General features: G+C 36.3%; 1 protein-coding gene across 3 annotated transcripts in view; it reads left to right on the forward strand.

Annotated features, from left to right (window-relative positions):
* The window catches only part of LOC107040468, a 29712-nt gene extending 6996 nt beyond the window's left edge, over nucleotides 1–22716 (forward strand). Inside the window, exons 2-9 of one of the 3 annotated variants that reach the window (XM_015260562.2) lie at nucleotides 7299–7422; nucleotides 7513–7598; nucleotides 8942–9037; nucleotides 13614–13676; nucleotides 14306–14389; nucleotides 19255–19489; nucleotides 20481–20745; nucleotides 22044–22716. In XM_015260562.2, the coding sequence (XP_015116048.1) occupies nucleotides 7299–7422; nucleotides 7513–7598; nucleotides 8942–9037; nucleotides 13614–13676; nucleotides 14306–14389; nucleotides 19255–19489; nucleotides 20481–20590 (798 nt within the window). In that variant the 3' untranslated portion in view covers nucleotides 20591–20745; nucleotides 22044–22716. The remainder of the gene's footprint in view (nucleotides 1–7298; nucleotides 7423–7512; nucleotides 7599–8941; nucleotides 9038–13613; nucleotides 13677–14305; nucleotides 14390–19254; nucleotides 19490–20480; nucleotides 20746–22043) is intronic. The other 2 variants (XM_015260563.2, XM_015260565.2) reach the window with 2 other exon arrangements.
* Nucleotides 22717–26359: the final 3643 nt, after the last annotated feature.

The following is a 26359-nucleotide window of genomic DNA, read 5'->3' on the forward strand; positions in this document are numbered from 1 at the left end:
CAGATTTGTTAACACTTTCTTTTTTTATTTGGACAATGCATGCAAGCGGAGGGGCAAGAGTGGCTAGAATAGATTCTGCAACCTTCTCCGCTTGTTGGATAAAAATGTCAAGCCTCCGCATACATGCATCTCCCCTCCACCCTCCTGTGAAATGTCGATTTTCGAGATTAAAAAAAAAACAATAATTGCATTTTTTATTTCAATAACGCATGAGTAAATAGGGATATGAACGCAGATTTAATATAGGCCCATAGAATTACGGGGACCGGCAAGGATTTGGAAAGTCTGAATGCAAGTCCTGCTTACACCTAACAAGTGCTGAAGTGGGACATAACCAGAGGTAGAAAGGTCTCGGAAGCAATTGGAAAGAGGCTTCCCAAGACCTATCCAGTTCTGAACGGAGAGACCTATGTAGAATTTGTCAGGTCCAATTATTCGACTCGGGTGTTTCAGGAGAGAATCAAACTTGACGCCTCAGCCCGGGTCTATACCACAATAAATTCACGCTTAAATGCACGCGAGAAAAAATATACCTGCATTCTTTTTCATAAAGTTGATTGACAATGAATGATTGTTTTGAGTGTTAACTTTTTATGCGTCTTGCGATTGGTTGATGGATCAATCAATGATTTCCATAACTACGAGGATGTTATTGTGCGTTACAACGCTCATGTGAAGGTCGCGCGCGACAGCGCGCATGATTGCCTAGTTGAGTATAAAATATACTTGAATCAATATCAAATTTATTCAAGCATATTATTCTTGATTCGATTCAATTGGGGGATGGGTATTTCAATTCGGAGACGATTCTTTTATATCAGGCCGGATTCTAACAAGCCCTCTCAAGTGTAATATAAGGGTCAGGTACCAAGTGTTAGCATATAAGGGTCCAAAAGTGGAGGTTAAAAAATGAAGATCAGCATATAAAATCAGAAAAAGTGAGGGCCAGGCAATGAGGGTCTGTATATATGTCGTGTTGATCCTAATATTCTGGCCATCATTCCTTCACCTGTACATTCAGACCCTCACTTTTTGACTCTAATATTCCGACCCTTATTTTTTAACCTCCACCTGTTGACCCTTATATTCTCACACTTACACGGGGAGAAATTTTTGATAAAAATTATCCTACCGTTCTATTAAAGTGTATCATGAGTCATCGTTTTCTCATTTCTATCCCGAAATTTAGTAAAAATTATGAAAGTAGATATATGATTAGTAAATATATGATGATTAAATTTTATTCTACGTTAGAGCAATTTTATCCTGATAAAAATACAAATTGCCGTGTCGGTAGAGTAAAAATTACTGTACCGGTAGGGTAAAATTTACCAACCGTACTAGAATTTCTGTTGTTATCTACATAAAAATTATTGGACTGGAAGGGTAAAATTTATTATGCGTCAGGATACAATTTCTCTAACGTAGAATAAAATTTAATCATCATAGATCAATTTTTACTAAATTTCGGGATAGAAATGCGGAAACGATGACTCATGATGGCTTTTATAGAATCGTAGGATAATTTTTATCAAACATTTCTCTCCGTGTAGTGTCTGACCCTTATATTACCCTTGAGCGCACTTGATACAACCCGAGCTGATACGAAATAATCATTCTCGAATTGAAACACCCATCCCCCATTCGAGTATAAAGTATACTTGAATCAAGTATATTTTATTCTTCAATCAGGTTTATGCATATACTTGATTCTGGTATAAAATATATTCAATTAAAGTATTATTTTGTTGGTGCATGTCTCCTTTCAAAGTTGAATATTTCAAAAAGTATATAAACATATACAATTTCGTTCTAAACACTATTATCAAGAGCAATGTCATTTCTCGGATTATTCCTCCTTTTCTTACTTAAGGGGTTAATTTGCGTTAGGTGAGAACGGGGTAAAACGGAATAGCGAGATAAAATGTAGAGTAATGACCAAAAAACGAGTACTGAGGCAGGCTCAGCGCCAGCGCTGCTGAAAGTATCATCGCTTGATCAGAGAAGTATAAGAAATGCGATAAAAGTGGTGCTCGAGAAATATCTTGCACGCAGCCTTACGGAATAATTGCCAATGCTCATTGCTCTCTGAGCAACACCGTCGACTAGTGAATATAATAATGTAGGAATCAAGCATCGTACTATTCCATTTTACCTTGCTATCCCGTTTTACTCTGGTCACCTAAGCGGAAATATCAATTTTGCGATTATATCAAAATGCGATTTCTCGTCTCGTCTTGTCTCGTGGCATCACGAATCTTGCATCGTAAATGGAGGGAAGTTTTATTTGGGAAAACGTGAATTTTTCCCCGTACTTTTTTGAATTTTTAACGTTACTTATTGCAAGAAACATACATTCTTACAAATGGCCATTGCCTGAGGGCCTTCAGCCTAGAATACACTTCTTTTGTACAGTATCAAATTATCTCTATCAGGAGTTGTACATATGTGGTTCAATGTTGATGATAGACGTGAGAAAAGGAGAGAAAGAAAAAAAAGAGAAATTAAAATGGTGATGAGACTGAACTTTTGAAAATTCATTGTACAGGAATTGTTATGCTGATGGTACATTTTTTCTCAAGGTGAGAGATGAATAGGATAAACGTGAAGAGCGTACGAACTGTAAATTTTTTCCCGTAATTCTGTGAAAATTTCACAGAAATCTCGGGAAATTTTACTAGAAATCCTGAGAAATTGTACCTTAACAGCACTAGAATTTTTCACAACCGGTGGATTATGATTTTTTTTCAGTACTCATACTAGAATTTTTCTAGAAAATTTCTCTCCGCGTAAACCTTTACTGGGAATAAGAAAAATTGATTTAGAGTGTACTTTGACTATTGTGTTATTTCTTAAACGTGGAGACCTAACTCTTTCTAGAGGGAAAAAACGAATAGAAAACGAAAGTGAGAGCCGATTGAGTGATATTACTCGAAGGAGGGTAATACCGCCTAATCGGCTCTCAGTTTCCTTTTTTGTTCGCTCGGCAGAAATCCAATATTACTCATAGTCTCCTAGGTGTATCTCTCGCGGTATAATCCAATCTCGAACCAACCACTGTCGAATTATAGAAAAAAAAATGAAATGACTGGAGTGACTATTGACAAACAGAAAGAGCAATAATATTTGTTATATATTATGAAACAATAAACAATAAGAAATACAGAGCATTTCTTACGATATTGATTATTATAGCTCATCGTAAAAGAACATCCGACATTTCTTGCTCGATGTTGTTGGGTTTTAGACACTTCTGGTCATTACAACACATAGAATTGCGTTGTGGTATTCTCAACAAAATTATCAATAATGATTAATTCGAGTCGAGTAAAAAGTACCAATTAGGCTCAAACCGCGTAAGAAAGTGCTAGGAATCCGATAACAGCAGCTTTGTAACACAATTTGGGGTAACACAATTTCAACTATGAAAACGCTAATTTACGGCTCCTCCAGTAGGGGGAGCGTAGGTCAAAACAGACCAGGAGGGCAAACCGGACCCCTAGGGCAAAATGGACCACTGACGGAAAATTGGGAATTTTTTTTCCTTTCCTTCAAATTAGGAATACTGAATGTATTGAATTAAAAGTGAATTTCTTGGATCGTAACCATCACAGGGGTCTTATAGACAACAAGTGTCGTTGAACCGCAATCCGATCAGATTTGCTAATCACCTCAAACCACAAATGACTTTGAATTTGCTCCATTCAGAAGCAAAAACAAAAATTATCAATTTTCTGGCAGTGGTCCGTTTCGCCCTACCCTCCCCTAATTAAGTTGTCCATCGCAAAGGCATCAAGCCTCTATGTTATTTAATATTTACTGTGATATATGGAGTGATTTTTTTTTAATTGCATCATTCTATCATGTCAAACATCTTGTCAAGACGAAGAAAAAAATCAAATTGAGCTGTGAAGAAATCCGGGTGAGTGGTACTGTCCGCCGAGCGGTACGCTGAGGAAAAAAATTAAATTTCATGGACAGTTGACTACCAATTTTCAGGACCGTGATACTCAATGCAATTTAGAGGGAAAAATCATGACATTTCAGGTTTCAATAAAAATTCAGTAATATCCCAGAATTTTAAGGGACATAAAAATGAGAATTCCTTAAATTATTTGAATTTCCAATCTAATATGAATATTCAGTGTTAAATTGTATTGAATTTTCAGTGAAATCTGAAATTTTTCCCTATAAATCGCATTCAGTGTCACTATCCTGAAAATTCAAGAACATATTTATCAGAATTTTCTGGTTTTCTATTCATTTTCAGGGAAAAATGGGAGAAAATTTACAGTTCTATTTGATTTTTCCATGAAATTCTGAATTTTCACGATAAAACGATAAAACTTTCCTTAATTTGGCACGGAAAATTCAAACAAAATTTTTTAACAGTGTACTTGTATCAAGAAACTCATTGCTTGAAAATTTTAAAGAGCAAAATATCTTGCACCAAGAAAAAAAACTTTTGTCAAGAAATTTTGCTCGAGGACAATTTCTTGATAACAAGAAAGCGATTTATCAAACCAAGTGAAATTTAATCAATTCATTTAATAGTTTTCCAACCTCAATTCTAAAATATTTTAATGCAAAAACCACTTAAATTGATTTGACAGCTCGTTTTCTTGATATGAATCAATTGCCCTCATCTTTCGGAGAAGCCTCAAATTTCTTAGCGTAAGATTTTTTCTTCTTAGTGTGAGATATTGTGCGATTGGTAATTTTTGGCCATGAATTTCTTGATATAAGGAAGCCGTACTTCTCAAAAAACTCTCTTCTTCTCAGTGTACAGACTCAACCTCCCCTAATAGCTGCGGCGTAACCCTTGGTTTCTCAACGACGACGTGATCGTCACATCACACCTTGAGAATCCGAAATGTTTCGAGGAGTAGTAGGCACAACTCTCCAACCCCGATCGTTTTTCCTTGAATCTCGACAAGAACTTCATTATTTCGCTCCACCGGTTTTCATCTCCGCACCCCCAGTCCTCGAACAATACTCGAAATGAAGAGAACAAAAGAGACAATAGAGAAGGAGAAAAGTGCTCACGAGGGGTTTGTGTGTAGATAATACCCTGTACACCTATATACCATAGTTAACGAATCCTCAAAGAGGACACACCCTTCGTCTTCACCATGGCTCGTCAATATTGATTGGATTAGCAAGAGCCTGTAATCGATAAACAAAAGAGGGGGAAAACTCTCTCTTCGTTACCATCGTGAAACAGCAAAATTGTTTAATATAAAAACACAGCATCCCATGAACCCAGAACAAATTGAAAATTCCTCAGACGCAATTAATTCAAATATTTCCCTCCAATAGAATTTAATGGAACCATACCCATGCACACCGTATCAATCTCCATTTATTTATTTATACCCTCCATCAAATTAAAAACCATCAATCATGAATAACACGAATCCCACGGCGTCGACTGCAATTTCCGAAAATCTTAATGATAAAATATATTCAATTATCCACGTAAATTCAACCCCAAAATTTATTCACCAAACACTCGTATGAGGTATTGCAAGTCAAATAGATCAACAATTTGGCAGCAAAATTGTTGACTTTTATTGACTTTTCAATGAAATCGGAAATTTAATGATTTTTGCCCCCTAAATCGCATTCAATGTTGCTCTCCTGAAAATTACCAGTCGACTGTCCATGACAGTTTATTTTTTTTTCCAACAGTGTACAGAAAAATTCTAAAAAAAATCAGGAGATTGTTGTTTAAGGCACTCAATCCTGTAAACAATCCTCAATCCCGTTCGAGGAGGAGAGGTAGGGGTTGGCCGATTTGACGTGAAATACCTCATATCCTTTCTGGCTCCCACACCAGATACCTCGGGTTTGAGATTGACTACAACTTCAACCTTAAAACCCATGTCAATATTATTTTTTAAAATTGCATTTCGAGAAGTTTCAATTTTCTCCGACTTATCTGCAAAGACATGGGCTCAATATACGTTATATAATCAAAGTATACAAAGCCATTTGCAATTATATAAACTAGAAAAGTTTTTTTTAGGCTGTGTGACGAGTGATATTTTTTGTCGGACGCTACGCGTTCATGAATCACTGCCTACAGCCGTTATGACAAAAAACGACAAAACTGTCGGCCAAACGAGAATCTCCACACCCTCTCGAACACCCTACTATACGAACGCACCCAAATAGAACCCATCACAAACGGATTCAAGAAACTGATCCGACAAATTTGGCAAATTTCACTCTTGATTAACTGAACTATATTCCCCACCTCTGTCACAAGCCCATTCCCAACGTCAAAATTTGATACAAAAATTCGCAACAAACCCTTTCAGAAAACCACGTAAAAATCATTCTCCGTTACACAAAAATTAGACAAAAAATTGGAGCAATTATTCACGTTCAGTGGGATAATTTTTTATGGAATTCAGGGTTAATTTTACAGTTTTGTTATAAATCATCTTCACGTTCAGTGAATTTTGCCGGACCATCGGAGTAAAATTCACTGTTAATCTCGTACTTTTTCCCGATTTAACCCTAGATTGGTCACCAATAAGGGAAACACCGCCGCGTCGTTTTTCTTAAAAAAAAAAAATGAACTTTGTCAATTGAAGTGTCAAAAAAATTATAGTAGTTTTTAGAGCAACATATTTCCCAAAATTCCCAAAGAAAACAAATTATTCCGAACGGATAAATTATTTTTTCCCATGTTAAATGAAATTGCCCGAGACCCGACGTTGCCGGAAACGCACTCAACGCGCCCGGGCAGTGTAGAATAAATTCGGCAACGCTAAACCCTAAATAATACGGCGACGAATCGCCGCGGAGGTGACCAAAGTCGCAGGGTCGCGTTTGGTGACCCAACTAGGGTTTTTTTTTATTGTTTAAAGTGCTCAACTCTGAATTGAATTATTTACACTGCCGCTTATTAAAACAATATTGGGTGTAGACCCTTGCGTATAACAGTTATTGGTTTAGCATATTTCATAGCATTCTAATTTTTCATCCTTACAGCATAACATTTTTTTTTTAGAATTCTGCACTTTTAGATCACATTCTTTAAGAAAACAGACAAGGGTTAAGGGGAAAAAATAGTGAAAATCAAGTTGGCTCCCCGATTACTTGTTCGGTCATTTTTCTCCAACTTTTTCTCCGTGTATGGTGATCAATCTAGGATTACCCCTAGAATGGTACAGGGATCCTTCATGAATATTTCTCCTTATGAATCAGCTGAAGTTAGTTTTAAAGCGGTTCATTCCGACAAAACTTTTTTTTCAAATTACTGAACCGTGACGAAAATTTAATTCCAGGTTTATTTCATCCTGATCGCCATGTCGACGGGCACTGTCCTACAGGAGGAGGAGGAGTATCTGTATGGGAATCGCTCAATGCCCAAGTCACCAAGTTTCCTGGAGCATGAATCCGTATCACCAGGTAAACCGATCTTCCTAATCCCCAGCTCTCTAACGCAACTCAAATGAAAGGCATTAATAATATACCAACACTGTTTGTTTTCCCCCGCAGTCACAGTGAGATTCAACATCACACTGCTAATATGCTCATGCTGTGGAGTTGTCGCCTGTTTACTTCTCCTTTACGGATTACTGAAGGTATACACAGATATGGATTAATTTTCTAAGGTGAAAAGTCTGTGAAGCAATTTAATACATCGTACAAACGTCCACCCATCCCTCACGACATTGTCATTGGGAACAGCGGTGAGAACATAATAAACAGAGAAAGAAAATTCCAGAGTATGAGGGAAAATTCTCTCAAGCGTTCTGATTTGAACCAGTCCAATGCAATTTTCCTGGAGGAACTTGGGGACATAAGCTCTAGGACTTTGACTTGTCTCTCTTCCCTTCATATCCGCGACGGTCAGTTAGTCCATCGCAAATGAATGAAACGTGTTTCGCCTAGAGCTAGAGAAAAATATTCTCTGCAATTCTCCCTCCATCTCAATCCGACAGTGGGTTCATAGGATCAGACTCTGCGTCGCACTGTCGCTGCTGGATAATAGAGAGACTCTGAGTAGGGCGTTCTTCTTTATTTATCCATCGAGGTGACACATATTTCTTTTTTTCATAGCTCTCAAAGTTGTTACGTGATTTCTAAATAGACTGCAGGAAAAAAGGAGGAAAAATGCTTCTGAATGCAGAAGACGAGGACACTTAGTCGCAACGAGAGGAGGACGGTTTATGTGAAAGATAAACTCTCTTTGTGCCATTTTCTGATACTGTAAATTTTTCAGTAAAACTCCTCTCTGCCAACTTCACAGCCCTCCGGTGTTTCTGAGACTTGTTATCACCTACCGTACACTTATATCTTAACGTATACAATCCTGGAGTCTTTGAAAATAAAATGTATATGGTACTAGTGGCGCTAGGTTTCTACCTATTCCTATCCACGATATGTTCAGTCCCAAAACAGGTGACATTATTTTATAGAATTGAGATTCCAGCATTTGACCCGAATGAGAAGGAAATTGAATTTTACATTATTATACCCCATTGCGAAGTTAATACGTTTAAACTCGGATGGGAATTATATTCGTGATGCTATGGAATCCCCTTGGCGACGCGCACCTGTTTTTTCCACACCCACTGCAATGCCAGGCCACCCATAAAAGATAGAGTAAAATCCCAGAGTCATTTAACGTTAATACAACATTCACGTATAATAGAGAAAATGCAAAAGTACTTTATGGCAAATGGGAATGGTAGTTTTCGCGCTTGATATTATCAACATTTTCTATAATTCGAGGTATCTCGCAACTGGGATTTTCCAGAGCTCGCCTTGGAGGCTTATACTCAATGGTGCAATTAACACCACTGACATTCGCGTAATTGACCAACTGCATTTACTAGGTTTCCACATTATTTCCGAATGACCTAGAAACAGTGAACGAAATATAATTGGGAATTGAATGCATTTTATTTTGTAATGATTTCAGAATCATCGATTCTTGATGTTACCCTGGATCTGCTCTGTCATCACCTGCAGCATTGTGGATATTAGTCATACACTCTATTTGTTCTGTTCAGCATCAGTAAGTCTTCATTTGTGCAAGTCATCCTAACACGCGTTATTAATATTGCATTACGAAAATTGTGTGTTCAATGCTTATGTAAATAGTTGGGCAATCATCAATTGTCACTCGGAGATTGATGATTAACAAACTCTGGAGATTTTTTTCCACCATTATTTGAGATCGCTTCGATTCAATTATGATTCCATTTGATCAACATTGCAGGGTCATATACATAGACATATACCTGTTTTCAGGTTTTCGCGGGCATGATTATTAGTATTATCATTGACTTCCGGATGGATGCCGCAGGTTCGTGAAACCGATTCATGAAAACCATATATCTCGGTCCATCCTCTGATTAATTTCAATATTTTAATAAGTGATGCAATAATTCTGACTTTCTGGTCTCACTCACGGTAAATATACTTGAATATACTTGAATTCAAGTATATTATTCTTAATTCAGGTGCTAATTTTCATAATATTACTAAAAATAATGATTGATTGCCGATCTATGGCCACTTTTTTTATTTTTATATTCGTATCCTAATATTCTGACCCTCAATTCTTAGCTTAACTTTTAGACCCTTATATTAAACTTAAGAGGGCTTGCTACAACCCGGCCTGATACAAAACAATCATCTTCGAATTGAAATACCCATCCCCCAATTGAGTATAAAATATACTTGCATCAAATGTTTTATTTTTATTTTTTATTTTTTTTCTATTTCATTGGTTTTATCGAAGTAATTCTCGATTTGAAACGCCTCCTCCAGCCTGCCTCCCCTCCATTCTTTTCCTCTCATTGTTATCTGCGGTATCATAGCCGTCTTACTCTTAGCTGTGCCCCATTCGAGCTAGGACTGCACGGGAAACCATGTAAAACCCCAGTCGGACAGCCGGCCGATTGTGCAGTGCCCTAATATATCCATCTGTCACACTGACTAGATGGCGACACTAGGCCGCTACTACGTACCTACCGCCCGCAATTTTTGTGCGAGCGAGGTGTTCCTAAGCGGTCATCCATCCAAGTACTGGCCCAGATCAACGCTGCTTAGCTTGGATGTCCGCCGGAGTAACACCTCACCCACCTAACCATTACAGTCGGTTTGCATCAAATGTATTATATACTCGAATCAAGGATAATATACTTGAATCAAGTATATTTTAGACTCGAATATTTTTTCTCATTTCTATTTCCTTACTTCTTCTTATTCCATGCTGAATAAGATTTTAATTGTAATTATACTCGAAATTCTATTTCCAGTGGAAAATTATAGCTATATGAGATTTCTCACAGACCAGAATTTTCTAGTTCTTTGCCTTTCCCTTAATTCCCCTTGCCGTCTTACGACGGCATTCAATTAGTTTCCTGGGCAAATTATACAACGAACTATAAAGCTCTTCCGCTAATTCGAGGGAGCTTTTCCTCATTCATAATCGTTTTCACAATTTTCTCATTAATTGAAGCTCGGATAAATCATTTGACATTTTTTCAAACTTTCCGTAAACTCCAGAAATTCCTGTCATTCTTTTTCCAACTTGAGAATTTGGAGAAAATCTGAAGGATTTCTCGAATTTTCAGCTGTAATATTCCAAGACCTGCAAAATGCTCCGGTATTCCCCGATAGTTTTGTTGCATAGCGACGAGAGGGATCAGTTCTGTCCATTAAAATCCCGAGTGCGCCGCACGAGGGGTTTTATTGCAAAACTTATCCTGATCGTTTTGTAACGACGACCGTGAAACAATGCTTCAGTGGACCGAGTATCGGAAGGAAATCATAAGCAATCTTGATATTGCAAACGTTCATATGCCTTCTGCGAAAATCAACAAATTCTGCGTGGTTCACGGAAGTACTGTAACTGATCACCAATGAATTGCAGGAAAAAGAAGGGATTTCTCAATGTGATTAATGCTTGCGATGTCCTATATAGCAGTTCTATCCAGTTTGAGTACGACACGAGATCATTCAAATAACAAAGCAAAACACACACTCATTCATCTTAGGAAGGGGGAAGAGCAGCGGCAAATCGAACAGTTCATTCCGTTACCATATATTAGATTCCGAAAAATAGTGGGAATCGAGTTTTAATGATAAAAAATAACTTTTTTCAAGAAAAATTATGTTCGTCATTCGGCCAAAAGAAACTTTTCTGACGAGTGTGAAGGTTGCAGACCGAGGCGAAGCTGAGGAATGTAATCACACGAGTCAGAAAAGTTGTTTTTGACCGAGTGACGAACATAATTTTTCTTCACAATGTCCGTAAATGGCGCTTAACGGACACGCAGTCCGACGACGACTCTTACAACGTTTTACGAAAAAATAATGTGGCTTTGGTTCAAGGATATTCAAGTACGTCGTTCAAGTTTGCAACATTTTTGACGTGCATATGTCTATAGTTTCAATTTCTTCCAGTTTAATAAAGATTGGGCTGTATCGTGATGAACACTTTAAATTATGCTGTAACGTCGATATTAATTAATATCAAAATTGATCGATGCGTCCTTTCATTATGCACTTGAAAGCCGAACAAAATTCCATGAACAATCGATCTTTATTAACGATCGAATAACCATTACTAATACATTTTCCGCTCTGTACCCTGAGCACTTGCAGGAGAAATTTTGACTCAAACGTTATACCCACATATTTTTGGGGGCTGGAATTTGAGGGAAAATCTCGATGAATTTTCAAGCGCGAGGGCTTTTCGTTGAATTATAACTGAATTGCGAGATTTCACAATTTTCGGGGGATGGCAAACATATTTTATCACCGTTTCATTGTATCACAATAGCTGTGGCGAAAACTTGACCATTGGATCGGTGGTGGGGCCCTCTTTCTTAACGTTCACCAGATTGACAATTATTTGTGTAATCGAAAATCCCCCTTCAAGAAATTTGAATTATTTACTTAATAGTAAATTTACAGTTTCAGATTAACAAATTTTAAATACATCATTATTCGTAAAAAATCAGATTATTAATATTATATTATTTGAAAAATTGAATCAACATATTTTAAACCTTCATTAATGTAAGGGTCAAATTCTCGTAATATTACAGAAATTTAATATTGATGGGGACCCCTGCTTACAACAGGAAAATTCTCGTTCTTGAATTAATGATATTTCTGTCTCTAACGTTGATCTACTCCTGTTTCATTCCTGAATGGTATTTAATTATTTAGAATAATTTCATTATGTATTAAGGACATTTTACGTCACATAGGGAGCTCTACTATATAACATAGTAAGCGTTACTGTGTTAACATGGTAAAGCTTGCTATGCCCCCTAGTAACCATTACGATGTTCGATGGTAACCATTACCGTGTCCATAGTAATACTTATAAAACTTTGGTAACGTTTACTATGCGCGGATTCCGACATGGTAGTCTTTACTATTTTATTTTTTCCGTTGATGAAGTTTACAACAATTCTCATCTGTCAAGACTTTGGCTGTTTATTATCACCTCATTCATTACTCAACTCCAGAATTAATATACTCTATATATCCACACCGAAAAACATAGAAACACATTTGGTGAGATTACCGCGCTAATACCAAGATTTATTTCTCTTTGATAACTCCTTGCATCGCCCGACTGCAGCTGTCAGACGGAGTGTCAATACGAATCTATCACCATTTCATCTCTTAAGCCTGATCGATTAAAAACTCGTACACAACGCGCGAGTGCTTATTTTGACCGATGAGAAATATATCGAAGATGTAAGAGCACTCTTTTGCGTCGGGCGCTCTCTACAGAGTTGATTTAATTCAGTTCATGGACGTTACGACTCGACTTTTATCATGAAGAAGAAAGGTAGAATATTTTTCTGTCCCACGTGGCCCAGGCTAATACGAACAAGTTATTTTTATGATTACTATTGCGAGTCGTTATCATTTACCTCTCTTATCTCTGGGAATAAAGTTATTTTAAAATAGCAGACAACTGGTGCGAGAGCACCTGGAGGTAGTCAGCTCATAATTTTAATGATGTTTTCTTTTTTAAGTAATAAAGACTAGTACGTCACGAATTAATATTTATCCTCCAGAATTATGCCCTCCGCATATTTTCTCTATTTCACAAGAGAACGAAGCACAAGTTAAATGGAAGGAGGATCAGCGTGAGAAATCTTCTGTCAGTGCTATCAACTGTAGGGGTGGGCTTGTAGAAATCGTTTATCAATTCTTGACACATTTTCCCTCTTTTTACGAGAACGGGAAGAAAAAAAAACATTGTCCAATGCATCTATCACTTCTATCTGAAGTGAAATTCACCGAGCCCATATTGGAGGTAAACTTTGAAAAATGTTGAGATTATAATTCATACCCGAATAAAGCCCTGGATTCTCACGATGAATTTGAACACAGGGGGAGCTATTGGATTCTGTCGAACGGATAGAAAACACTCTATATACTCTAGCTTTTTTTTTCAGTCTAAATTCTTTGCCTTTGTTTTCACGGTGCAGTGGGCACTCATGCTGCCCTACGCGCATGTGGTCGCCGGGTCATTTTTCAAGCACTACTCGAACACTTTTCTAACAAAAACCAAACAACGATCAATATGATATGTTTCCTATATTGTGTTACAGCTCGGCTTCAGTCCCATCAGCGCGCTGGTCTACACTCTTGATTTTTTTCTACTTTGTCTCAATGTGAGTAATGCCTTTGATATTGTTATTAGGGGAGGGTAGGGCAAAACAGACCGCAGGGCAAACGGACCACTGACAGAAAATTGGTAATTTTGTTTTTTTTTCTTTCCTTCAAATCAGGAACACTAAATGTGTTGAATTAAAAGTGAATTTCTTGAATCGTAACCGTCACAGGGGTTTTATAGACAACAAGTGTCGTTGAACCGCAATTTGATCAGATTTGCTAATCACCTCGAACCACAAATGACTTTGAATTTGCTCCATTCGAAAGCAAAAACAAACATTATCAATTTTCTGTCAGTGGTCCGTTTTACCCTAGACAACAAGGTTTTATAGACAACAAGTGTCGTTGAACCGCAATTTGATCAAACTTGCTAATCACCTCAAACCACAAATGACTTCGAATTTCCTCCGTTCAAATGCAAAAACAAAAATTATAAATTTTCTGTCAGTGGTCCGTTTTGCCCTACCCTTCCCTACCATCATTCTCTTTATGGAACCAGCAGTTCCTGAATACATTTTTTCGTTTCAATATTCTTGCAGACCTTATTATTAAATTTGAATGATGAAAATTTACGATTGCGCCACAGCTCCTTCACCATTTTCTTTTCACATAATTTTTTTTGCTACAGATTTATTCGCTTTTGTGCGTTATCTCGCAGTACCAAGAATACACAGCTGGCAGAGGTAGAGCGTCAGACGACTGTGAACACAGGGTGAGTGTCTCTCCTCCTTCTTGAACGAAGAGTAAATAAAAATATCCACGAGCGCGAATTTTTTTATCTCCCTGTTGCCTCCGTTACCCAAAAACCCTGGTGAGCCCTACTCGAACACTCGTCGCGCAGCATATACCCGCCAGTTACTTCCAGGCGTTGGAGCCTCTTGAGCCTGTCGCTGACCCGTTAAATCCCTTCTCTCTATCCTGACTGTAGGGAACACACACACATGTTCTCTATTTTTTCGCCCACTTTGTCCGTTAAATTATCCTGCTTTATACTCTCTCAAGCCTTCAGTCTTTCCTTCAAAAAGGAATAATGGGGATAAGAAACGACGGTGGAGGGAAAAAAAAGAGGGAGAAAGTGTCTAGAACTGTCCTTGATACTGGGATTCGAGCTTTCTTACAGCGTAATTGCGCACGAAGTGAGATCAAGTGGGAACAAATTGAAACACTCGGGAATAATTGAAGTAGCACAGACAGACCTTGAAGTTTTTTCATTAAACCGATTAATTCCGAATCTGGAAAAGCTTGTGTTCCTTCATATTTTCTCCATCTATCGTTCCCAGATCGAAATGACGTGATTGACAAACGCAGCACACGTCAATCACACTTCATATTGCCATCGAAAAGTCAACAGATGAAAAAACGAAAACAAATGTTACGTTCTCTTGATAAATCTACCATCCAAAGTTGAAATGTCTAAAAATATCCAATGCCAATGAAATTGCGTAAATTGATCTGCTTGCTAGGATAGAAAAATTGACATCTGAAATAATTGCTGTTCACCGTCAATAACAGCAAGGGTGGAGGTACCAGGGCACTTGGTCTGACCCCAACAGCACGTAATCTCCTTGCCCTAGTCATTGAGCGTAGTAAACAGCATTGTAACATGAGGGCGTGTATGAGATACTCCAACTAGCTCATAAATTATTTGTTGAGAAGCTTGTTGTGAGAAGATATTGCCATCGCAAGGCACTGTGTTTACACTGTTCAAAAAATTTGGTTCAATTTTCTGGAAAAAAGCATTGGATTCGATTTAAGGGGAAAAAGTCAATACAATTTCAAGTTTCTCTGAAATTTCAAGTCAAGTTCCAATTTTTAGTGGCTGAAGGACGAAAATTCCACAAATGGCATGAATTGTTAAGTGAAAATTTTCATGGCCCAATTCCTTTGAATTTTCAGAAAATTTCTTCAAAATTCTTGGAATTCCAGGAATTTTTGAAAATTCAGAGGAGTTTGGAAGTTAAAGAGAGATTCCTCTGACTTTCCGTGATTTTTCATTAATTTTCTCGGAATAATTAAACTGAAATTGACCGTTCACATGGACTTTTCCATGAAATTATCAGTTTTCAATTACAAAATTTCTCGGAATTTCAGTAGATAAGTTACGTGTTAGAAATTTCCAACGCCCTTCCCGGAAATTTCAGTGAAAAATTTTTTCTTGAATTTTCAAGACACTGACACTCAGTACGATTCAACAGGAAACAATCATGAAATTTCAAATTTCACTGAAAATTGAATTCAATGTTCAGTGGCAATGTAATTTGGCACTGAATATTCATATTAGATTGGAAATCCAAATAAATTCAGAGGCGAAATGGTAAAACGGTTCAAGTCCACTCATCTCCCAGTTGAGTTTTTGAGGAATATTTCCGAATCTATGGGAGAGCAAAATTTTCGTAATTACATTTATTGTAGCACTCAATCGGCTCTACAAAAAAGGTTATAAACAAAATTTTGCTTTCTCCCTTAGATATTCCGAGATATTCATTGAAAGCAGATCAATATTCAAAATTGATTTGTACCGTTTTACCACTTCGCTACTGAATTAAGGAATTCACATCTTTATGCTGCTTGAAGGTCTGAAATTTTACTGAGTTTTCAGTCAAACCTGAAATTTCATGATTTTGTTCCTCCTAAATCGCATTTAGTGTAACGGTTCTGAAAATTAGTAATCAACTGTCCATGAAAATTCAGACGGAAATTTTTAACAGTGATATATTCATGATGTAATGGAGAACGATAATAATAAATGAGATTATTCTAATGAGCTCAAATATTCTAAGATTTAAGCCATTGACAATAATTTTCTTCTTTCAAGTAAATATGGTCTACATATTATGAAATTTTTCTCTCAGTGTATTTTGTTTGCGGTCCATTGTGGGCTGGTTTGTTCATCTGTGCGATAAAAACAAATACCAACGAAATAAATTGCTTAATGAACGAACCTTCATTAACCTTAATAAAAAAATAAATCCTCAGAGAATACATTCTTCACTCCCAGTTATTTCCCATCATTTCGGCACTCAGGCTAGTGCACATCATTATTTGGCGAATTCGGGTATGATATAAAACGAAATTGCGAGGTGAGAATGATTGGGAGAGGGAGATAGGAGCAACAAGTGATAACCTTCATAATAATACGGACAAAAGCTCGCGAAGGGCTTCCCATTCGGTCAAATCAGTTCGTTTCTTATTTCACAACTACATTGAGTGAAAATCAATTGCTTTCTGTAAAAAAATCTGGGGAAATTTTCTTGTCCTTTCAATGACACCACTTACCATCTTCCATGTACGGTACAGAGTAGCCTATGTAACGATTATGTAGAGGGAGTAATTGATTCAAGAGATAACGAACCCACTTACTCCATTAGAACATTAGGCATCAGTGTACTACCTGATTTAAATGTAATATCTACCGTCCATATAGAGCACATGGAACCCTTTATCAAGGGAAATTTACTTTATTTTCATTTTTCTGTGTTTGGCTTTGTGGGGTTCATACTAGCGGCATCCGGGGCGCGAGCCCTGGGGAGCGCTAAGTGCTGGTAGGGCTCGATATAAATGCTTTATCATGCACTCTTGTATGTAATTGTTTGTTGTTAACTTTTCAATTTATTTATTGATTAATTCATTCTAAGTTCAACTGTTCGAGGCGAATTTTTTTCCACTGATACTTGCACCTGTTTTGAATAAAAACGTTCGTTGGCACATCTTTGATAAAATTGATATTTATCGAGTTATAATTTTTCTAAAAGTAATTCTTAAAGTAAAAATTTCGATTCCGCAAAATTTAGAATTTTTTAATGACATTGTAGGGCATTCTTGGAACACTTCGCGGAAAAAAATATCCTCGAATCGGGTATTATATATAATATTCAGAAATCAGGAATATCTGTATTCAGGAATTCGAAATATTTAATTCTCGATTCCAGAATAATATTCCGGAATCCGGAATATTTTACCCTCAATTCCTGAATAATATTCCGGAATCTGGAATATTTTACCCTCAGTTCCGGAATAATATCCCGGGGACTTCCGGGGATTTCCATTGAAATACGTTGCGTCTACAAGAGACGGCATGTACTAACGACGCGCCGTCCGAATTTGATTAAGTTCGGGCAATAATCACGTGGTTTCGGGGCAGCGCTGATCTCGAGGGAGGAGGGGAGCTGGATCGACGCTTCAACATTTTGTCTTGAATTGCACTGTGGGACTGCGTGTCAGCGTATTATTCCGGAAGCGAGAATAAAATATCTCGAATTGCGGCATGTAATATTTCTAATTCCGTTATATTATTCCGGATTCCGGAATATCATATATCCGATTCGAGGATATTTTTTTTCGTGAATTCTACGTCATATTTAATTTTCATCGAAATCTGAAAAAAGTCAATTGAAATAGTATGGAACGTCCGTATTTAAGTTCCAATACCTCAATATTATTGAATTCTTTAAAATTCATATTACCCCTAGAGGCAGAATGTCGGAAGCGAAGACCTGCACACACGGAGAGAAATATTCAGTAAAAATTACGGAACAATTCAGGTAATCCGCTATGGGAAATCGTTTTCCGGCAATTTTTATAGGAATGGAAGAGAAGAAATCTGAAACTGCCAGTGACTTCTCAGGTTCATCACCGAACAAAGTACGAAATTGTCACGTAATTTTTCCCGAAGAAGTAAAATCTTACAGAAACTTCCCGACTTATTATGCCTCCAAAATCAAAACTTCTTGAACGTTCAACAATTTGTATGAACCTGGTGAGATATTTCTACGTTCCGTTCCGTAAAATTTCTCAATCGTTGGGGAAAAATTACGGAACGACTTGTTGTCTCCACGGCGGTAAGTGATCAGACGGGTGGTTAATTTTTACGGAAAAAATCGTAGAATTTACGTGACGATACGTACACTTTCAGTTCCGACTCAGATTTTTATTGAATTTTACTTCGCTCGCGGATTACGTTTCGAAACGTAATTTTCACGTTTTTTCTGGCAATTTTTATCGAATTTTTCTCTCCGTGCACCTCCTTGGGCAACTATAATATTATATGAGTTGTCTCAAACAGATTTGAATACATTAATATTAACCAGGTCTCGGTAATATATTAATTTTCAAGGGATAGTTCCAATATTTAAAATTCGCAAAAAATGCGCATCAATGTGCAGTAGCTGAAATTTTTTCTTTGACAAAACCAATATATATAAGTGGAAACATCATTCAAGATCTCACACAGCCACGAGGGGGTCGTTATCTCTTGAGTAAATGTTTCTCAATGCAAGAAAAAATAAAAATCTCTCTGTTATTGGCTCCTCCGATAATTTCGCCGACCTACTTCTTCCTTGATTATCTCCCCGTACTCCTCAGAGTGATAGATGAAGACTGATCCTTAGAAATCGTTCACCCACTGTATACACCCCAAGAACTGATCCATTGCCTACTATCGATTTCAATGGATTAAATTGATTTCAAGCATTATCATCCATCCCGATTACAACCGACGCACTTAATTACCCTCACTGCAATTAACAAATTGGTATGGAGTAGTATTTAATCAGTATATGGACGATGTTCGATCATCAGATACCAGCTATTCGATACGCAGTTCAGCCCACTACAACAGCTACTTCGTGTCTGAGTTCTCGTCGTACACCAACAAACAATGACTCTAAACTCACCACTTCAACCACTCCCGCGCAGAGCCCCACGACATACAGGACTATTTTATCGTCGGAGAAAAGTACGGGGAACAAAATAGCCCGGAAACATGTACAGTTTCCCGACACCCCGACATCCAGTAGTCAAGCACCCAAATCAGGTAGTATTTTATTTTCTCATGCACTGTTGGAAAAGTAACTCTTGAAATTTTAAGTGAAAAAGCTTGAAATTTTTAATAACGACAAAGTCACATGAAATTTCTGTACATTTATTCATTGATGAACCTGTTCATTTCTTGAATATTCAAGTAATTGTCGATTTTCAGGGCCACCCGGCACTGAAAAACCTTGAAAATTTTGAAAATTCAGGCAACAAGTTTTCTGAATTCTCAGTCTATTGAAACCTGAATTGTATGTACTGTTCAATTTTCACGATGAATTTGGAAATTCAAGCTTTCATTTACTGTTAGAAATTTTTTGAAATTTCATGGAAGGTATGATAGTTAATCTCATGAGAGTGACATTGAATCGGATTTAGGGGAAAAATGATTATGAAATTTCAAGTTTTAGGTAGAATTCAAGGAAATTCATGATTCTTCAGTGAGAGTGTGACAGAAATTCCACAACTTGATGGAATTTTCAATGGAACATGAATATACAAAAACAAAATGAAATCAATTTTCAATTTTTCTCAGAATTTTCCTGATTTTTCAGAATTTTTAGGGAATAATTGAACTGAAAAATCAAGTATTTTATTGATTTTCAGATCATTCAAACAGAAAATCAATGGAATATTTTATTTTTCAATGACAAGATTTTCAGAAATTTCCGTTGAAATTAAACACAATAAAAGATTTCGGGATTGGGCACGGAAAAATCAGACGAAAATTTTTAACACTGTTGAAAAGTCAATGATTGTTCAACATGAAAAATCAAATTAAACACAAATTTTCCAATTTACCAATTTTCTTGAATTTTCAAGAGGAATGAGAAATTTAGTGAACCCTTTCATTTGAAATTGAATTCAACTTCACAACATCGAAAATTCAGATGCCGCTGTGACTGAAATTTCAAGAGATTTCTAAAAGTGTGATAGCCTTCAGCAGAACACATCGGAACAGAACAGTCTCATAAATAGATTCTTTTTCGCAGATAACAGTGGAGAAACTATCGGCTGGACATCGGACAATGAGAGCCCGGCTGCTCCTTCGCTACTCATGCCACCTAGCAACAATTTCCATCAGGCCAATGGCCAATCCTAAAAAACTTATCCAATATGTATCTTTATTTTCAATTGAAAAAAAAATTAAAGGGATAAGATAGAGAAAAGTACAAATACTAATATTTACTTCTTGCGATTGATATCGTAATGGAATAATCCAGAAATACTGACAGATGGATTCCACGTGACTTTATAGTAAGTATTTAATTCTCGAATGATGATTTTATTTTGTCTATTTGATGTGGGATATTTTATCTGCACTGGTGATATCCCTGACTAAAGTATCTTGATCAGGAGATGTCACAGTCTGATGCTCGATTTCATCAGAAATTCAAGTATCAGACTTGATTTGCATTGTAAATTTTCTAGCAAGTTCGCGAGACGTATTATCTTTGCTTCTTTATTTATTTAGTTGCGGCTGAACGTCAATCAGAGATTATCGAACCGAAATATACTTGATGCATTTATATTTCGTAAGGAATTCGGAAATAAAACTCATATCAACCGAAAATATCATAAGAATGATGATAGTAATCATCGTGATGGCAGTATCATGAAATTTAACTTGAATGAATACAAAAGTATTACACTGTCAGAAATTTTTGGGAATTTCAGTCACAGCGTCATCTGAATATTCGATGCACAATTCGTTCACCAATTACGGAATCGACTCAGAAAATTTACGTGACGGTATCCTAATTTTTCATAGGAGATTCAGATAAAAATTACGTAACGCTCTGGAAAAATTCCGTGACAGTTCCGTAAAATTTGATACAACTACATTTCGCTCCGGAATTATGGAAAAGATACGTAATTTTTATTGAAGTTTTCTCTCCGTGTGTAATGAGGTTGAATGCAATTTCAAATGAAAGCGGTCACTAAATTTCTAATTTATCTTGAAAATTCAATCCAATTCGTTTTTTCATGTCAAACAATCATTGATTTTTCAATGGAAGCTTAAATTTCCAAACTCACCGTGAAAAATTGAACATCAGATACAATTCAATTTTCAATAGATTGAGAATTAAGAAAAGTTGTTTGAATTTTAAAATTTCGTTGTTAAAAATTTCAAGCTTTTTCACTCGAAATTTCAAGAGTAATTTTCTAATAGTGTGTAAATGAAACGCTCGGTATTCAACCAAGAACAAAAAAAAAAATCCCGTCCTTATTATGTTGATTTTTTATTGAAATTTGTTGCAAGTTCCTGTAAGAACTGGCAACTGGCCATCGCCCGAGAGCCTTCCGCCAAGTACTTACATTTTATATCCATAACAGGTGATAATAGCATAAAAAAGTTATTTTGAGTCGATTTTACCGAGTGAAAATATAAAAAATCAACCCCATCGATTTTTTAAAATCGATATTTTCTTTTAATGCTGCTGAATCGAAACTTCCGAGACCTCGAAATCGAAAATAGGAAGCCAGATTACCTCTTACAATTTCCAAATTGAAATGCAATCCCCGAATGAATGACACACGAATTTCCCTTTCAGAGCAATTGGAACGTGGTTAACCGTTGACACATTGGCCAAGCCTCACTCGACGTCGATCCACCTTCATTACGTGGAAATATACGTCTCCATAATGTCACGTTTTGGAATGACACGAGTGGATGAATTCACCGAATGATTCATTTTATTTATGTTCATGAGAGGAATTCAATTTCACTGAGAATCGATACATTGATATCCACGAAGTAAAAAATCAAATAATATTGTCCCATTGCAGCTCTTTCCATCCACACTGTCGACAGGGAAAAACGCCAAACACGCAATTCTTTAGTCTCCTGGGAAATTTATTTGGTCCGTCATGAATAAGAACGGAGAATACCTGAATATTGAAATATTCATTATGTCGACTTCAATGAACTGTTGGAGGATAATTACTGGGACTAATCTGTCTTCAGTTCTATAACTCCATACCGACGTGCATCAATGAGAAGCCAGCCTCGCTGCATCCATAATTAATGATCGTAATCAACCGGAAAATTAGTGTGTATTGGATAATGCAAGTGCTTACATTACAGTTCCCATAATGATCCATTTTATTGCACCCTGCTAATGAGATGTAACAGTGTAAATTTGTGTGATTTTCAGTGAGAGTGATTTTTGGATTCAGTTACACCGTTGGAGATAATTGTTGAGAATAAATTATATGAATTATAAATACAGTTCTTCAATTTTTGAATGGAGTTCACTGGTATTTCATTGTTCGCTGCACGATATTTTATACGTTGATGTTCTCGAGAGAATAAATATACGTTGAGTTTCATTCGCAGCAATATGAATGATTTGGAGCACCATGGAAGACTTCGGGTAAATATCCTACTGAATCAATAGTCAGTTACGTACGCAAAGCTTTTGTTGACGGGGAGATTAATCGCTCGTGGAGGGCCAGTTGAGACCTCAATAACTGTATCCAACTCGAGTAATCGATTGCTATCCACAAAATACACGCGTGCATACTGTTTTCCCAGAGCTAATCTCATTGATCGCTCAATAATTGCAACAATATTCATGTAAATAGTATTTGATACATAGAGCCATTGCAGATGAGGAGACAATGACAGAGGAATTATTGACACAACAAAGTTTGCAGGGTAATCGATTATGCGCATCGAAGAAGAGACTGTATGCGCCTGAAAAATATCTAAATTTGGAAATTAAAGGAATTTAACAGGAATTATAGAAATCTGCAGAAAATCTGATTAGATGAATCCTGTAAAATATGGTTGGTTGTTTAAAATGTTGATGAGGGGTTGAAATGTTGATAAAATTTTATATTTTCGCTTTTCAATACAAAGAACAATTCTTTCCCTTTGTGGCGAGCCTAAGCTGAGCTCAATTGATAAATTTGTTTCTGAGTTATGAATAATTTAAAAAAAGTTTAAAGTGTACATTTTACCCACCCTCCCCTAAGTTGAATAAATCGACTAGTGTAGTTCATTTTAATAGAGGATTTATTTAATTTGAATAAAGTTTATTTAACACTCCGATGGTCGCGCAAAAGTTACGAACGCCGGTCGTGCACGAAAAGTTAGTCGCGCCAAAAACGCCGCGCCGCGCCAGCATAAATCGACATAATGATAAATTTGAAAAATCCAGGAAAAATCTAAAATAATCAAGAGTGATCTAGATCGTATACTTGAGAGAGTCCCGTGAGATTTTTTATGTTCAGTGTTATCCTTAATTATATATTCAAGCTCAAAGTGGCCATATTTTTATGAAAATTCGCCTTATGCACGGTACACGGCCCGGAGTTTCGGAATAAAAATTTAAAAATCTAAATACTTATGATATTTTTGGCAGATATTTTCATTGATAGAGCTTCTAGACACTTCAAAATCAGATGCAATCATTTTATCAAATTTTTCTGAGGCGCAGTGTTTCCTGTTGCTGCAGTGTGATTAAAAAATCGGAAAAAGTGCAGCGCGGCGCTCATTAGCGCGAAATTTATCTATTTTTTTGGTTATTAAGAGAAATTTCAATAAAAATTTACCCCCAAACTTTGATAATTGCCTCGGGTACTTACCTTCCATGGAATTTTCATAAAAACTAGTGATGTTTTAAAAATTATAAGTTTTACTGGAATTATTGTGGTTTGGTCTAGAGTTTGGGTAAGAGTCCCGAAAAGGCCAACACATTGTACAATTATTAGTCGTCGGGGGTAATTTACAGGAGAAATGTTACGTAATTCGAGTAACAATTGGATATAAATATTCAATATTGTGGATTTTAATTTAATCCAAAATTATCTTGCTCTTCAGATTACTTATTTCTCTTGGGAATCCAACAGCATTGATTTTTTTCATGTTAATATTCATATGCTGACATTTCAACGATCGTTTAAATTTTCAAATTAATAGAAAAGTCGGTGAGATTTGAAAATCTTCGGTAGAACTAGGGACCAATTGATGACATGTTAAAAGATGTACACATACATCAACAAAAGATGACGCTTTCCATATTTCTCCTCTTAAAATCGTTCCTGCAGTTTTCATCCCATTAACATAATTTTTTTACATGCTCGTTAGACTCTAATGAACAAAGCTAAGCATTCGCTTTACGATCCGTAAAATAGATTATGAAAAAATTTAAAAAAAAACGAACTTCAAATCCTTGAAACAAAACAAAACTTTTTTTCTGTTTTTTCATGATCTTTTTCATGGATCGTAAAACGGATGCTTAACTTTGTGCTTTGGAGTTTAACGATTGCGCTAACCTACGGGATAAAATCGATTGGGGTCATTGTTTTTAGTACTTTTTAACACACCCTATCATCATATATATTAAGAGTCGCTCAATTGGTCCTCACTCTACCGAAGACTCTCAAATCTCACCAACGTCCCCCCTCAACTGAGAAAGTTGAACTTTACTTTCATCTAAATTTCATATAAATTCAGCGTCTAAAAAAATATTCGCCTGAATTTTTCTAGTTCTCACCAGTTTCAATTTTTGTATGAATTTGACGATTGAAACTTCATTGAATGTTTAACAAATACACTGGCAGCCCATAACAAGATATATGGAAATTCCGTTTGAATTGGTCATTGTCAAATATTCCAAGACTTTTAAATTTTAAATTTCAACTGAAATTTTCTCATAATTCCGAAAGAATGCTCCGAGGGAAAGTATTCACTCTCTTTACTACTACGCTAACACAGTAATTTTTTTCTGTACCTTTTTCTCCGGATAGATATACGTTTTGGTCATTACTTCGCTGATGAGCATCCCAGACCTATGGTATGAAAATTCTTGCACTCCCCCAACATAATATTGCCAGGGAATATTGCACCATTGTACACCCTGGGGTATAGCGTATACAACACCTGTTGTTCTTCCAGAGAGGAAGCGAGTTATTTACGATCATTGGACGTTATGAATGTTGAGATTGATGTTCCCCGCAACCGTAATGGAGAATTCATTCGAGGGGAGAACCATTCCACCGATAAGGTTGCAGAAAATAATGATAATAGTTCCGTTAAAAATGAGAGAATCGCGAATTTGAGATGAAATTTTTTCATCATATTTCATAAACTGGCGAACGGGCGCTTCGTGCCCGTCCCTAGATTAATTTGTGCTTTTTCATTTTATTTTATTTCCTTTTCCGTCTTCACATTTAGATTCATTTAATTTTATTCTTATTTTTATCTTTACTATATATATTTTTTCCTTAATTCACAAGTTACAATATTGTATGAAGAGCAATTATGTTGAAGATCAATAAAAAGTGTTTTCTTGTGATCAGAACAAACACAGAAAACAGAAGTCATTCGAAATTTCATTAAATATCTCTTCATGTATTCCCGAAAATTTTTAACATCTATTTTTCCCTTCATATGTTAAAAGGATATCGGTACTCCTCATTCCTGCGATTGGATTCCAATTATTATTATGAAAAGGAAATGAAAAAACAATCAGAAAGGGATAATCCGCCGGAAAATGGATTTTTTTCTTCTTTTATGTCGGTGGGAACTTCGAATCCCTTTTTTTCTTTAAGTATTAGAGGGATATCAATATTTCAGCCAGAAAAGATTCCAAAAATGTAAAAAAATGGGCGGGAAGAACTAAAAAAATTAATTTTTCAATATCACCGAAAAGCTTTAAATTCAATTTTTTTCCAATAATGAAAGAATATCAATAAATCCGATTTCTATCCTTGTCTTTTGATAAAATAAATAGAATTACCTAAATGGCAATGAATTTGAAAAAATCACAAATTGAAGACGGAAAATTTTTTAAAAGGGATGATCGACCAGAAAATGGAGAAAATTCGTTTTTCTTCATTTGTGTTGGTGAAAACTTGGAAT

Source organism: Diachasma alloeum, unplaced genomic scaffold (assembly GCF_001412515.2).
Source record: "Diachasma alloeum isolate Michigan unplaced genomic scaffold, Dall2.0 Dall_scaffold_00336, whole genome shotgun sequence".
In the NCBI taxonomy this organism is placed as follows: Eukaryota; Metazoa; Arthropoda; class Insecta; order Hymenoptera; family Braconidae; genus Diachasma; species Diachasma alloeum.